Source organism: Lithobates pipiens, unplaced genomic scaffold (genome assembly GCF_037356315.1).
Source record: "Lithobates pipiens isolate NorthernLeopardFrog02 unplaced genomic scaffold, aLitPip1_a1.2 Scaffold_19, whole genome shotgun sequence".
Lineage (NCBI taxonomy): Eukaryota > Metazoa > Chordata > Amphibia > Anura > Ranidae > Lithobates > Lithobates pipiens.
Genome location: NW_027507764.1, coordinates 581,833,512 through 581,848,532, shown reverse-complemented (window position 1 = coordinate 581,848,532; position 15,021 = coordinate 581,833,512). Strand labels below are relative to the sequence as shown.

General features: G+C 46.3%; 1 protein-coding gene across 1 annotated transcript in view; it reads right to left on the bottom strand.

The window, feature by feature from the left end:
* The window catches only part of LOC143997704 (cytochrome P450 2C3-like), a 154,028-nt gene that overhangs the window by 113,690 nt on the left and 25,317 nt on the right, over window positions 1-15,021 (bottom strand). The window contains exon 3 of the mRNA XM_077493484.1: window positions 10,079-10,241. Coding sequence (XP_077349610.1) covers window positions 10,079-10,241 — 163 coding nt within the window. The remainder of the gene's footprint in view (window positions 1-10,078; window positions 10,242-15,021) is intronic.

Sequence of the window (15,021 nt, the reverse complement as noted above, 5' to 3'; positions counted from 1 at the left end):
AAACCCAAGAGGGGCGGGAGCCCTGTGTCCCGTGATGTACTCTCAAGAAAAGGATTTTACAGGTAAGCTGTATATAAAAATCCCATTTTCTTGATCATACATCACGGGACACAGGAGCTTCATTACATAGTGGGATGTCCCATAGCAATGCTCAGGTTGAGGGGAGGGAGACACAGATCATAAATATAGACCGCCAGGGACCTGAGGACCTAAACTGCAGCCTGCAGTACACTGCGCCCAAAGGCGATATCCTCTTGCCCTCTGACATCCACCTGATAAAATCTGGTGAATGTGTGGACTGATGACCAAGTCGCAGCCTTACAGATCTGAGCCAGGGAGGCCTGGTGATGCACTGCCCAAGAAGCACTGATAGCCCTAGTAGAGTGCGCCTTCACCTGAAATGGAGGAATCTTCCCCCTTAAGTTATAGGCCTGAGAAATAACCTTGAGAGAGTGGATTTTGACGCTGCCTGACCCCTTCTAGGGCCTTCTGGCAGAATAAATAAACAGTCAGTTTTCCTTATCTGAGCAGTTGCTTGAAGATAAAGACTGATTGCTCTAACCACATCTAAAGTGTGTAAGGACTCTTCCTCTATGGACTGAGGATTTGGAAAAAAGGATGGTAGGATTATATCCTGATTCAGATGAAAACCTGAAACCACCTTAGGTAGAAAGGACCTGTTGGGACGCATAACCACCCGGTTCTTATGGATAATTAAATAGGGCTCTTTACAAGAAAGAGCTGCCAATTCTGATACCCTTCTAGCCGTGGATATGGCTACTAGGAAAACCAGCTTCTTTGTCAAGAGAGCTAAAGAAGCCAGATGCAGAGGTTCAAATGGTTGGGCTTCTAAGGCCGAGAGAACCAAATTCAGATCCCAAGGGCATACCGGAGGTTTGACTGGCGGTTTTATCCGCATAGCCCCCTGGATAAAAGCCCATACTAGGGAATGTGATGCAAGCGGTCTTTGAAAAAAGACCGATAGGTGCCAAAATCTGCACCTTGATGGTGCTTATGGCCAAATTCATTTCAAGGCCTGATTGGAGAAAGGCCAAGATTCTGCTAATGACATACCTTCTAGGATGCCATCTCCTGGGTTCACACCAGGAAACATATGTCCTCCAGATCTTGTAATAGATACGCCTGGAGGCCAGTTTTCTGGCATTGACCAGAGTGGAAAGGACTGGCCCCGAAAGACCACGGCCTCTCAAAATGTGGGTCTCAGCAGCCAGACCGTCAAATTCAGACTGCGTAAAGCAGGATGGCAAATTGGACCCTGTGAGAGCAGATCTGGCCGGAGAGGGAGGGTCCATGGCCTGCCCACTGCCAACTTCATGATTTCCGCGAACCATGGTCGCCTGGGCCAAGCCGAGGCCACTAGAAGGACCGACTTCGCCTCCCTCTTGACCCTTCCCAGGAACCGCGATAGCAGCGGGCTCAGGGGGAAGGCATAGATCAGATTGTACTGATCCCAGGGAACCGTCAGAGCATCTGACCCCTGAGCAAGTGCATCTCTTGTCCTTGACACAAAGTTGTCCAGTTTCCTGTTGAATCTGGACGCAAACAGATCCACGTCTGGAGTGCCCCACTTGTAACATATGTCTCGAAACACATCGGGGTGCAGAGCCCATTCTCCTGGGCACAACTGCTGGCGGCTGAGATAATCCGCCTGCCAATTCTCCACTCCTGGGATGAAGACTGCAGAGAGGCACGGAACATGCTCCTCTGCCCAGACAAGTATGCGATTCACCTCCTTTTGGGCCACCAGACTTCTGGTACCGCCCTGGTGATTGATATAAGCCACTGCGGTGGCATTGTCGGACTGAATCCGAACTGGGAAACCTCGCAGTCTGTGAGACCACTCTCTGAGTGCCATGTAAACTGCCCGAATCTCCAGGATATTTATGGGCAGCAGACTTTCGGTCGCAGACCATTTTCCCTGCGAGCATGTTCCCTCCAATACGGCTCCCCAGCCTGTCAGGCTATCATCCGTTGTGACAATCTTCCATGAGAGGGGAAGAAAAGTTTTGCCTTTCAGCAAATTTCTGGTCTGTAACCACCAGACAAGACTTTTGCGTGCCCGGAGGGATAAACGCATAGGAAGATCCAGGGATTGGGGCTTCCTGTTCCAAATCGCAAGGATGCATCTTTGCAGGGGCCTTGAGTGGAACTGGGCAAATGGGACGGCCTCGAATGAGGCGACCATCTTTCCCAACAGTCTCATACATAGGCGAATAGAGGAAGATCTTCTGCCCAGAATCAGGCGCACCAGATCTCCAATGGCCAAGGCCTTTGGCCCTGGAAGGAACACCCTGCCTTGAGCGGTGTCGATAATCAGACCCAGGTAATCCAACCTGGTGGTCGGTTGCAAAGACGACTTTTCTAGGTTTATAATCCAACCTAGGCGGCCCAGATGTTCTAGCGTTCTGGTGACGCTGCGACTTAGGCACGTTGAAGTTCTCTCTACGAGAAGCAAGTCGTCTAGGTAAGCCATGACGGCTATGCCCTGAACTCTTAAGATTGCTAAGAGAGGGTCTAGAATCTTCGTGAAGACTCGGGGGGGCGTGGCTAGGCCGAACGGCAGGGCCACAAATTGAAAATGGCGCTGCTCTACCGCGAACCTTAGAAACTTCTGGTGTGCGGGAAATATTGGCACATGGAGATATGCATCTTTGATATCTATTGATGCCATGAATTCTCCTCCCTGCAGGGAGGAGACCACAGTGCGTATTGACTGCATCCGGAAGGTCTGGATGTGTAGAAACCGGTTTAAGTCTCTCAGATCCAAGATAGGTCTGACACTTCCGTTTGGTTTTGGAACGGTGAAGAGATTCGAATAAAAACCTGAACCCTGATCTTTCGGGCTCACTTCTACTATCACACCTTGGGATAGTAACTGATCTAAGGCCAGGAATAGCGGTTTCTGCTTTATCGGATCCTTGGGGATCCTTGACCTTAGAAAACGAGAAGGTGGAATCTTCTGAAACTCTAGCCTGTAGCCCAGAGATACTGAAGAGATCACCCATTTGTCCTGAATCTCCTCCCGCCAGGCGCCTGCAAACTGCAGGAGCCTTCCCAAGGAGGTTTTGGAGGTCTGCTTGGCAGGCTTCCGCCCCCAAGTCTTTTTCTGTCCCTGGGCTCGGCCCTGAGGCTTTCTAGCTGAGGAGGGCTGGGAAGGCCGTCGCCACTGTTTAGAGCTTGATGCTTCGGGAGAAAGAGTACGCCTGAATGAAGGACGTTTACTCTTTTTGACTGGAAGGAGTGTAGATTTACCTCCCGAAATATTTTGGACGAATTTATCTAATTCCTCTCCAAACAAACGCTCCCCTTTAAATGGGAACCCAGCCAAATGCTTCTTGCATGACATTTCAGCAGCCCAATTTTTTAGCCATAGAGCCCTACGCATGTGTACCAACATGAGGGATAAACGTGATGCTTGTTGGACAGAATCCAAAATCGCATCAATTATGAAACATAAGATGTGAGGCATCTCTGCATATTTCTCTACTTCCCCACTGGGGAGGAGTTCAAACATTTGTTTAACCTGTTCCTTAAGGAACTGACACAACCCCACGGCTGCGACTGTAGGTTGCACCACAGCGCCGGCCATGGAAAAGGAGGCTTTTAACAAGGTTTCCAGCCTTTTGTCAGCTGGATCCTTAAATACCTGCGCATTATCCAAAGGACAAGTTAGGTTTTTATTCACACAAGAGATAGCCGCATCGACAGATGGGGCCCCCCATTTCTTGGTGAAACTTTCCTCCATAGGATAATGCATGGAAAACCTCTTGGGAGGAGTAAACAGTTTATTGGGATGTCCCCAGTCCTCATACATCAAGTCACCCATTAAAGGATGAATTGGGAAGGAACAAGCAGTCTGTGGGGCTTTCCTGACTCCCAGGGAAGAGACAGAGGACATAGCGACTTCAGCAGCCGGCATTCTGAATGTGGTACGCACCAATTCAGTATAATACTGCACCTGCTTTCTGAGTGCCTGGGAGGAGGGGACTAACTCCTCTTCCTCTGACTCATCCGACTGCTCATGATCCCTATCCAAAGATAGGGATCTCTCCTCATTTTCAGAGCAACTGTCTGAGAGAGGGATTTCAGCAGAGGGAGGGGATCTACCCCTTTTTCTGCTATCTTTTAGGGAGGCAGAAATAAAATTCATTATCCTCCCTTCAAAACCCTCCAATGTAGCCCTAAGGGAGTCCTCAGTGACATAGACCGGGGCTGCGACATTAGGAGAGGCTGCAAAGCCTGAAAGGGGCACTGACTCGTCTTGAGATGCAGGCTCCAGTCTTGCAGAGGGGGATGGTAATTTGCATGCACTTTTGGAACCCCTGGACCTAGGCGGTGATTTGCCAGTGCTTTTATTACCTGCCCCTGAAACCCTCTTACGAGGAGACATAGTACTGAGCTACAAAGCAGAGGTACTAGTACAAATGCAATCACTTGTTGTGCTTAAAGTCTCACAATAAATCAATATATGCTTAACTGCACAACCTGATGCTGAGTAGGTGTCTTAAGGTTTGCCTGGATCCAATCCCACGGATGCTTACAGCCCACAGCTCCTGTGTCTCCAGTTACAGTCCCCTGACGCTCTGGGCTTTTTAAAACGGCCGTTTGGCGCCTGCACTACAGCATTGAGCACACTAATCGTGCACAGCTGGCAACCACACCCCCCCCTCCTCCATTAGGCCGGGAGCGCGCCCGGCGCTCGTGCACGCGCCCGCGCGCGAGCACGAGGACCGCGGGATCCGGGGGGGGAGGAGAACCCAAAGGGAGCAACGTGGGACCCCTGGACCTGCATGGGACCCCTTTTTACCTTAACTGTGGCAGGAACTGTAAGGGAGACGTGAGTAGCTGGAGAACCAGGCATTCACTGAGCGTGTTTGTATTGAAAGGCATGTAAGTATGCATCAGGCTGCTCTTACTCCCTCAAGTGGTGGAAACCAGGTAAGACATACAACTACTCACAATGAAGAAATCCATTCATATATTTAAAATATATAGGATGACTTCCCTTACCTGTTCCCCGCCGCGGGAATTGCTGATCTCAGACCAATTCCAGCCTTCACCCATCACGGCGGGTATTGTTAGCCAACCTTCAGGCGTATCTGGGGTTCTTACGAAAAGATCCTCCTACCTGGGCCATGTAAAAAGCTCTGCCAGAAACTTACGGGCGCCCTGAGTCAACAGTACCCCAAGTCTGGTTGTCCCAGAGCCCAGTCTTCCAATGGAGAGGACTTACAGGCAGAACCTCGTTTCTTCGGCAGACGAGGCCCGGGTACCATACCATCTTGGGAGTCAAATATCGGCCCGAGGTATGGATCCGGTTTGTTATAGCCCTTCGGCCCTCGCCGGGACCCGCATAGAGCTAAGTTTTACGTGACCATCGACCAGACACTGGCGAAAAAACGGAGGTGCCTCCCAAATGGGAGGGGTTATATAGGGGAGGAATTCTCTTTAATTAGGGTCAACCAGTGTCCAATCACCAGAGGTGCCTATATAACCCACTATGTAATGGAGCTCCTGTGTCCCGTGATGTATGATCAAGAAAAAGGCACAAATATCATATAGGTACAGTGTTGCATGACTGAGTAATTGTCATTAAAATGTGAGAGCACCGAAAGCTGAAAATGGTCTGGTTAGGAAGGAGGTTTAAGTGCCCAATATAACAGCTAATATTTTACCAAAAATAACGCAATAACCGTTTGATTGGTTTGCGCAAAAGTTATAGCATCTACAAAATAGGGGATGGTTTTATGGCATTTTTATGAATTTTTTTATTTTTTTACTAGTAATGGCGGCAATCAGCAATTTTTATCATGACTGCAACATTATGGCGGACAGATCGGACACTTTTGGCACTATTTTGAGACCATTCACATTTATACAGCGATCAGTGTGATTAAAATGCATTGATTACTATGTAAATGTGACTGTCAGTGAAGGGGTTAACCACTAGGGGCACTGCAGGGGTTAAATGTGTCCTAGGGAGTGATTCTAACTGTGGGGAGGGAGGGGCTATGTGTGACACGACACTGATCACCGCTCCCTATTACAGGGAGCGGTGATCAGTGTCACTAGGCAGAATGGTAAAATGCTTGTTTACATCAGCATTTCCCCGTTCTTCCTCTCCATGAGACAATTTCGGGTATCCCCGCAGACCGAGTCAGCGGGACCCGCGTTCACACTCACGGAGCTCACAGTGGGTGCGCGCCCACCCGCAAACCATTTCTTAAAGGGCAACATACAAGTACGTTAATATGCCTGTATGTGCTCTTCTGCCGACGTATATCGGCATGAGCCGGTCGGCAAGCGGCTAAAGGAGGCGGCGTATAGCTACGACGGCTGGCAGGATCGTACCGACCTGCCACAGTATAATGACGATGGCTGGTTGGCAAGCAGTTAAGCATTTTTAAAATCACTGCTCCCGAAAAAACGGCAGTTTTTAAAACTTTTTTTGCATTAATACATGTCCCCTGAGGCAGGACCCAGGTCCTCATACACTTTTTATGGCAATAACTTACATATAGGCCTTTAAAATTAAATTATTTTTATTTTTTTATTTTTCATGTTTGTGTCCCATAGACTTTAACGATGTTCGCATGCTCGTGCAAATTTTTTGCCTGTTCGCAATTTCTGGTGTGAACCCGAACCGGAGGGGGGGGGGGAGGGTGTCCAGCTCATCCTTAGCTAGGGCTAACTACTAGAGCTATGCAGAGAAGGAACAGAGGGGAGGGAATAATGCTGGCCCAGAACACCAAAGATAGTAATGAGCCATCTTCCTAAAGGATACAGACAAAAGATAAAAATCCAGGGAAGAGGTTGCAAAGTTCTGCAGGAAACACTACTATGGAAGCCTTGGCAATACAGCACACAGAGCACTCACAGCACTCACCGGTACAGATATTGGAAAAGCAAGATCTTCAAGAGCAGACCCCGGTATCTATATCAGCAGAGGTGCAGGGGAATGATGTTTATACAGAGGGGGAAAGGGGGAGCAAGGAGGAGGAAAAGAGGATTGGAAATAAATCCGTTATTAAAGAGACTATACAAAATACACAGGGAGGAGAACCAACCTTAAAAAATGTATTCCAAGCAGTACAGATATGTAATACTACACTGACTACTTTATCAAACCAGTTTCAGTATTTACGGGAGGAAGTCACCATTATACGCCACGATATAGAAAGTGCGAGAACGCTCAACTGCTGTGGAGGATAGAGTTATGAATGTTGAGGCAGTAGGTTTACAATCAAAAACACCATGCTGATTACATAGATGCTTTAGAAAACAGGTTACGCAGAAATAATGTTAGGATACTGGGTTTTCCCGGAACAGAGAGAAGGAAGAAATGCTATAGAATTCATTGAACAATGACTGTTGGAGATTTTTGATAAAAAGCATTTTTCTCCTTTTTTTTTTTCTGTTGAGTGTGCTCATAGGATACCATCAAGACCCCCCTCTCCTGGAAAGTTCCCACGCCCATTTATTGTCAAAATGCTGCATTTTAGAGACAGAGACAAAATCCAGGCACAGGCAATATTAAAGGTTCTTTTACCCAGATTACTCCATTGAAATACAAAAAATGAGGGCTGAATTTAAAAAGTTAAAAAGCGTCTTCGCAAGCTTCAAAGGATTTATGGAATGTTATACGCGGCTAAACTGAGGATCATTGTCAAGGATGAGATAATCTTTGACATAGATAAACAGGGAGCAATCAGCACAAACAAAACCAAAAAGCACAAAATGAGATGCAAGCTGAACACTAGGTAATCACGTATGCCTAAAAAAAATTTATTAGTAATCGATGGAAAGTGCAGTGCAAAAAATATAACAAAAAGAAATAAGTCCAATCCGTATACGTGGAACAATGCTATGTTCAAGGGAGATGAAAGCCAAGACTCCTCTTGACAGAAAGTGGAATCATTTCTCCAAGTGAAAATGGGTGACTTTATCCTCCACCATATAAACCAAATTTACTCTCTTACTATTTTATGCGGTATTTACAGCATAAAGCAAAAACACCCGGTAAATACCGCATAAAACAGGAGTGAAAGTCAATTCACAAAAAGAAAACAATTAATGTGGTAAATAAGAAGTTGTCCTGGCATAGGATATTTGAGGAAGCGGCAGCCGCCGACATCCATAACAACCAGTAAACAACCAGGTTGTTAAGGAGCAGGCATCCGCTGTGACCTTAACAGCTGAATGTAAAAAAATAAAATAAAAAAATTGCCGGCAATAAAAAAATAAAAAAACGGCATGGGGTTTGATCAATTTTCAGATATATACCATAGTTTGTGGGCTCTATAACTTTCCTACAGACTAAATAATATACACCGATTGGGTTATTTTCACCAAAGAAATGAAGCAGAATAAATTTTGGCCTAAAAGTATGAAGAAAGTTTATTTGCAAAATTTTATAACAAGAATGAAGAAAAACGCGTTGGTTCTTTCAAAATTTTCTGTCTTTTTTTGTTTATCAAAAAATGTAAAAACCCAGTGGTAATTAAATACCACCAAAAGAAATCTCTATTTTTGTGAAAAAAAATATGATAAAAATGTCATTTGGGTACATTGTTGCATGACCGCGCAATTGTCATTCAAAGTACGACAATGCTGAAATCTGAAAATTGGCCTGGGCAGGAAGAAGGTGAAAGTGCCGGTATTGAACTGGTGAATGTTATATGCTATTAAAAGAGCTTCTGTATTTTTTAAAGACTTTGGTACACGCTCCCCTGGCAGTGCCCAGCTCCCTATGCCCATTTGTCTCCAGTTGACATTGATGGGGTTCAGAATAACGCTCGTACTTTGGTTAATTTAGCAAACCTCCCATGAACTGAACTCAATGTTCACCACAAAGAATTGAGAAAATGGGACTTTAAAAAGGTACATCATATGCAAGGCAAAACAAATATAAAAATGTAAATAATTAAGAATAAGATAAAAGTAAGGACTGCAGTTACAATCATAGTCCTGGGTATAGCACACATCCCAACCCTAACCACTGAGAGAACTGAAGTCACATACAAATTATTCCCATGTCCTAATTAAAACATGTTTTGCCAAGACGGCTTCATCAGGAAAAGGACAAGAATATAAAATAGGTAGGTATAAAACGACAAAACATGCACAACCTTAGGTGTGTAGAAAAGAAAGACATAACAATTAATATATTACAATACAATAGATATATATACAGTATAGAAATGCACATGCATGGCCACCAACACCCACAAAAAGAAAAAACCCCAATGAAAATCAGCCACACCCACCACACCCGACCCCCACACATTCAGGAGCTGCTCTATGGACTTGTGCTCTCTCTATCCCCAATTTGATGGAATCTCATTTTGATGTGCAATGTATATATTGCAGGCATTGCTGCACTTCCATTTGACAGTGGCACCACAAAAACTACATTTGACACTTTTGGACCGGCTTTTGTATGCAGGTAGGGGTGACTAGGGGAAATGTGTGTTTGTGGGGGGGGGGGGGGGGGGTGTGGCCGATTTTCATTGTTTTTTTTTTTGTGGGTGTTGGTGGCCATGGATGTACATTGCTATACTGTATATATCTATTGTATTGTAATATATTAATTGTTATGTCTTTCTTTTCTACACACCTAAGGTTGTGCATGTTTTTTCGCTTTATACCTACCTATTGGATATTCTCGTCCTTTTCCCGATGAAGCCGTCTTGGCGAAACATGTTGAAATTTTAGGACATGGGAATAATTTGTATGCGACTTCAGTTCTCAGTGGTTAGGGTTGGGATGTGTGCGATACCCAGGGCTATGGTTGTAACTGCAGTCCTTACTTTTATCTTATTCTTAATAAATTATTTAGATTTTTATATTTGTTTTGCCTTGTATATGATGTACCTTTAAAAAGCCCAATTTTCTCAATTCTTTGTGGTTTACTATTTTCAGGGATGTTGGTACTTTTATATGTTGTGTCTGATTTGCGGTGCTGACCTCTCTTTTCCTCATATGTGTTTTGAACCCAACGTTCGACTAACGTACAGCAGAGTGGGCTGAGTTCTGAGAAGTGTCCTGACAAACTTACTGTATCCTTTGGAGGCGATGTGGTGCGTTGGTATAATTGGCCTGGCACTGAATTCCTCGGCGTGGTTCAGCAATGCATCCTTCACCGTCTCATAACCGCAGAGGACCACAATCGGCTCCGTCAGTTTCCAGATGGTGAACATGGAGCCGTACTTTTGGCTGAGCTGTCATAGGTACAAGAAATGTAGAGAGACAAAGGTCAAAATTGTCAGGAATTCTCTCTGTGAGATCAGAGATTTACACTTCATCCCCAGCTGAACCCATTATTTAATATACAGTGTCTCACAAAAGTAAGCACACCCCTCATATTTTTGTAAATATTTTATTGTATCTTTTCATGTGAAAGATAGAATAAAAAGAAATGACACTTGTCTACAATGTAAAGTAGTGAGTGTACAGCTTGTATAACAGTGTAAATTTGCTGTCCCCCTCAAAATAACAACACACAGCTGTTAATGTCTAAACCGCTGGCAACAAAAGTGTCAATATTTTGTGTGGCCGCCATTATTTTCCAGCACTGCCTTAACCCTCTTGGGCATGGAGGTCACCAGAGCTTCACAGGTCACCACTGGAGTCCTCTTCCCCTCCTCCATGATGACATCACAGAGCTGGTGGATATTGGAGACCTTGCACTCCTCCACCTTCCCTATGAGGATGCCACACAGATGCTCAATAGGGTTTAGGTCTGGAGACATGCTTGGCCAGTCCATCACCTTTACCATCAGCTTCTTTAGCAAGGCAGTCGTGGTCTTGGAGGTGTGTTTGGGGTGGTTATCATGTTGGAATACTGCCCTGCGGCCCAGTCTCTGAAGGGAGGGGATCATGCTCTGCTTCAGTATGTCACAGTACATGTTGGCATTCATGGTCCCCTCAATGATCTGTAGCCCCCCAGTGCTGGCAGCACTCATGCAGCCCCAGACCATGACACTCCCACCACCATGCTTGACTGTAGACAAGACACACTTGTCTTTGTACTCCTCACCTGGTTGGCGCCACACACGCTTGTCACCATCTGTACCAAGTAAGTTTATCTTGGTCTCATCAGACCACAGGACATGGTTCCAGTAATCCATGTCCTTAGTCTGCTTGTCTTCAGCAAACTGTTTGCAGGCTTTCTGGTGCATCATCTTTAGAAGAGGCTTCCTTCTGGGAGGACAACCATGCAGACCAATTTGATGTAGTGTGCGGTGTATGGTCTGAGCACTAACAGGCTGACCCCCCCCCCCCCTACAACCTCTGCAGCAATGCTGGCAGCACTCATACGTCTATTTCCCAAAGACAACCTCTGGATATGACGCTGAGCGTGTGACCTCAATTTCTTTGGCCAACCATGGTGAGTCCTGTTCTGAGTGGAATCTGTCCTGTTAAACTGCTGTATGGTCTTGGCCACTGTGCTGCAGCTCAGTTTCAGGGTCTTGGTAATCTTCTTATAGCCTAGGCCATCTTTATGTAGAGCAACAATTCGTTTTTTAGATCCTCAGACAGTTCTTTGCCATGAGGTGCCATGTTGAACTTCCAGTGACCAGTATGAGAGAGTGAGAGCTATAACACCAAATTTAACACACCTGCTCCCCATTCACACCTGAGACCTTGTAACACTAACGAGTCACATGACACCAGGGGGGGGGAAATGGCTAATTTGGCCCAATTTGGACATTTTCACTTAGGGGTGTACTCACTTTTGTTGCCAGCGGTTTAGACATGAATGGCTGTGTGTTGAGTTATTTTGAGGGGACGGCAAATTTACACTGTTATACAAGCTGTACACTCACTACTTTACATTGTAGACAAGTGTCATTTCTTCTGTGTTGTCCCATGAAAAGATAGAAGAAAATATTTACAAAAAATGTAAGGGGTGTACTCACTTTTGTGAGATACTGTAGATGTAGCTGAATCTCCCTGTTCCCTGGCTGTCTCTGGCTTTTAGACTTTCCGCATTCCTGAGAAGCATGCAGCAAAGGAGGAAGCACAGCAAACAGCCTGTGATTGACAGCCCCAGCTCTGTTCCTGTGTGCTTTGTGAAGGAAGGTGTGTCTCCCCCCCCCCCACCCCCCCAATTAGCTCTCACAGTTCTTCTCTCTGAGCTCTGCAGAGTGTAACTTCAGTTCCCCATTTCTGCTTTCTGAACGCTCAGACAAGCTGTATAAATGCTGGATGTAGGGAAGAAATGGCGGCAGATAAACAGGTACAACTTTAGTAGGATGATTTGATGTATCCCTGTGTATCACCTGAGGCTAGTCACTTCAATTTGTAAGGGTTAAAAACCACTTTAATGTAGATGTTCCTGAGGGGAACCTGCATGTTTCCTGGCTGTCTCTGACTTCAAAACTTTCCGAGTCCCTGGCAGGCATGCTGCAAAGTCAAACTCCTGAGTTGCATACATGATTGGTGTTGGCCCAGAGAAAGCATTGAAGCCAGAGGATCATAATGACAATGGGGGTAAAAAACACTTTTAACCACCTTCCACCCACGCTATTGCCAAAAGATTGCTACAGCGCGAGCTTCCAGTGCCAGGAGGGTGTCCATAGACGTCCTCCCTTGACTCGTTGAGTCCTTTGGATGCGGCTGATCACAGATCGGGGTAAAAGGCCAATCACAGCAGCCCTTCACCACGTGATCAGCTGTCAGCTGATCATGGAAGTAAATGCCAGTTATTGGCTTTTTTCACACTGATAGCAGGAAGTAGAAAAGAAAGCCGATAATCGGTCCAAACAGTGCCACAAGTGCTGCTAAGCAGTTCCCACCAGTGCCACCCATCAGTGCCCATCAGTGCCTCATCAGTGTCACCTATCAGTGCTGCCTACCAGTGCCCATCAGTGACGCCTCCATTAGTGCCACCTATCAGTGCCTTATCATCAGCGTCACCTATCAGTGCTGCTTATCGGTGCCTATCAGTGCCCATCAGTGACACCCCCATTAGCGCCACCTATCAGTGTATCAGTGCCCATCGGTACCTCATCAGTGTCACCTATCAGTGCTGCCTACCAGTGCCCATCAGTGACGCCTCCATTAGTGCCACCTATCAATGCCTTATCATCAGCGTCACCTATCAGTGCTGCTTATCGGTGCCTATCAGTGCCCATCAGTGACACCCCCATTAGCGCCACCTATCAGTGTATCAGTGCCCATCGGTACCTCATCAGTGTCACCTATCAGTGCTGCCTACCAGTGCCCATCAGTGACGTCCCCATTAGTGCCAATCAGTGCCACCTCTCAGTGCCATCTATCCGAGTCCATCAGTGCCCATCAGTACCGCCTCATCAGCGCACATCAATGAAGGAGAAAAATTACTGTTTGCAAAAATCAGTCAAGGACCCGGATACAGACAGACCCAAAAAAAATTGTGTTGGTACCTTAAATACCCTCTCCCAGAATGCACAGCAGGGAAACCACACCCACTTGCATTCAATGCATCCAGCCTGCTGCTGTTCCACACCCACCGACGGTGACAGCGACACCTACGGTCAAGTGGGAATCAGTGCAACCCAGCTGGACTGATACAGAAACCAGAACTTTTATAGAAATTAATCTGAGCCAAACTACAGGTTCAGACAATTCAATTTGAAAAAAAATAATAGCGTCTGCTCATCAGGACACACTTAATAATAATAATAATAATAATAATATTATACAGAATTTATATAGCGCCAGCAGTTTACGCAGTGCTTTACAATATAAAAAGGAGAAAATACAGTTATAATACAATAAAATACACAAGGATTAAGAGGGCCCTGCTCAGAAGAGCTTACAATCTAATAGGGTGGGGCAGGTGGTACAAAAGGTTGTAACTGCGGGGAATGAGCTGATGGAAGTGGTAAAACATTAGTTGGAGATGTAATAAAAGAGATGAGTTTTCAGGGATCGCCTGAAGGTAAGCAAGAGTAGGGGGTAGCCAGACAGATGGAGGTAGCGAGTTCCAGAGGATGGGAGAGGCTCTGGAGAAATCCTGGAGACGAGCATGGGAGGAGGAGACGAGAGAGCTTGAGAGTAGGAGGTGTAGCAGCCATAACCTTTTTTGGGCTTACCAGTTACCTCTGCTCAGCTTGTTCTTCTTCGTCTAGGGGTTCCCAGAGTTGGTACCCAACAACGTTGGACGCTGACACCAATAAAGTCCTTTTCAAAGGATTTTTATTTGCAGGGGTAACATCCAACAACACCGTCTCGTATGGGAACAGAGGGCAAGGGTGAAGAAACTCAGGCACCTTGAACTACAGATAACACAAAGTCTCTAGTACCACCCAGAGAGTAGCCACTCGCAGCTGGGCACTTCAAGGCTGAACAAATCTCTAGCCAGAGATTATGGCAATCAGCGCTTTGACTCAGAACTTGTGAAATCTCTGACCTTGAACAAGTTGTAACTGAAAGTGAACAGGAACCTTTTTTCTCAGTACTTGGAACGTTCTCTGTCTCCTTGACAGTACTGAAAAAAAAGCGTGAATTCGTCAGTGTCCTTCACAAGTCAGTAACCAGGCACTTCTCAGGATGCCAGCTGGTTGGCCCTCCTCGGAAGAGTCCTCCCTCGGTCACTTGCACGAGTTGCGGTGGCCAGCCAATCCAAGAGTCAGCTGGTTCCTAAACTCAAGAACAGACGGATCCTTACCCCAGACCAGGCGGGTCTATTGGGGTTAACCAACTGAAGCGTGTTGCGGAGCGACGAACGCTCCCATGACCGGGATCCCTCACGGGGCTACCCTGGTCCAGAATCAGGAACAGACCGCTAGGGCCTCACGAGCGAACCACCCGCAACACGTGACCTCAACATCTTAAGTACCCCTCCCCAGACTCCTCAGCGGGGGCCCGGCACACCCACTGATTGGCTCAGAGGAAGTTGATACCTAAAACGTCCAACCAGGCCTTGTTCTGAGCCTGTCACGTGCCCCTCACTGTACACATGACCAGGCAGAACTCTAACAGCCCAGCCAAACTGATGTCAAAGTTCACCTA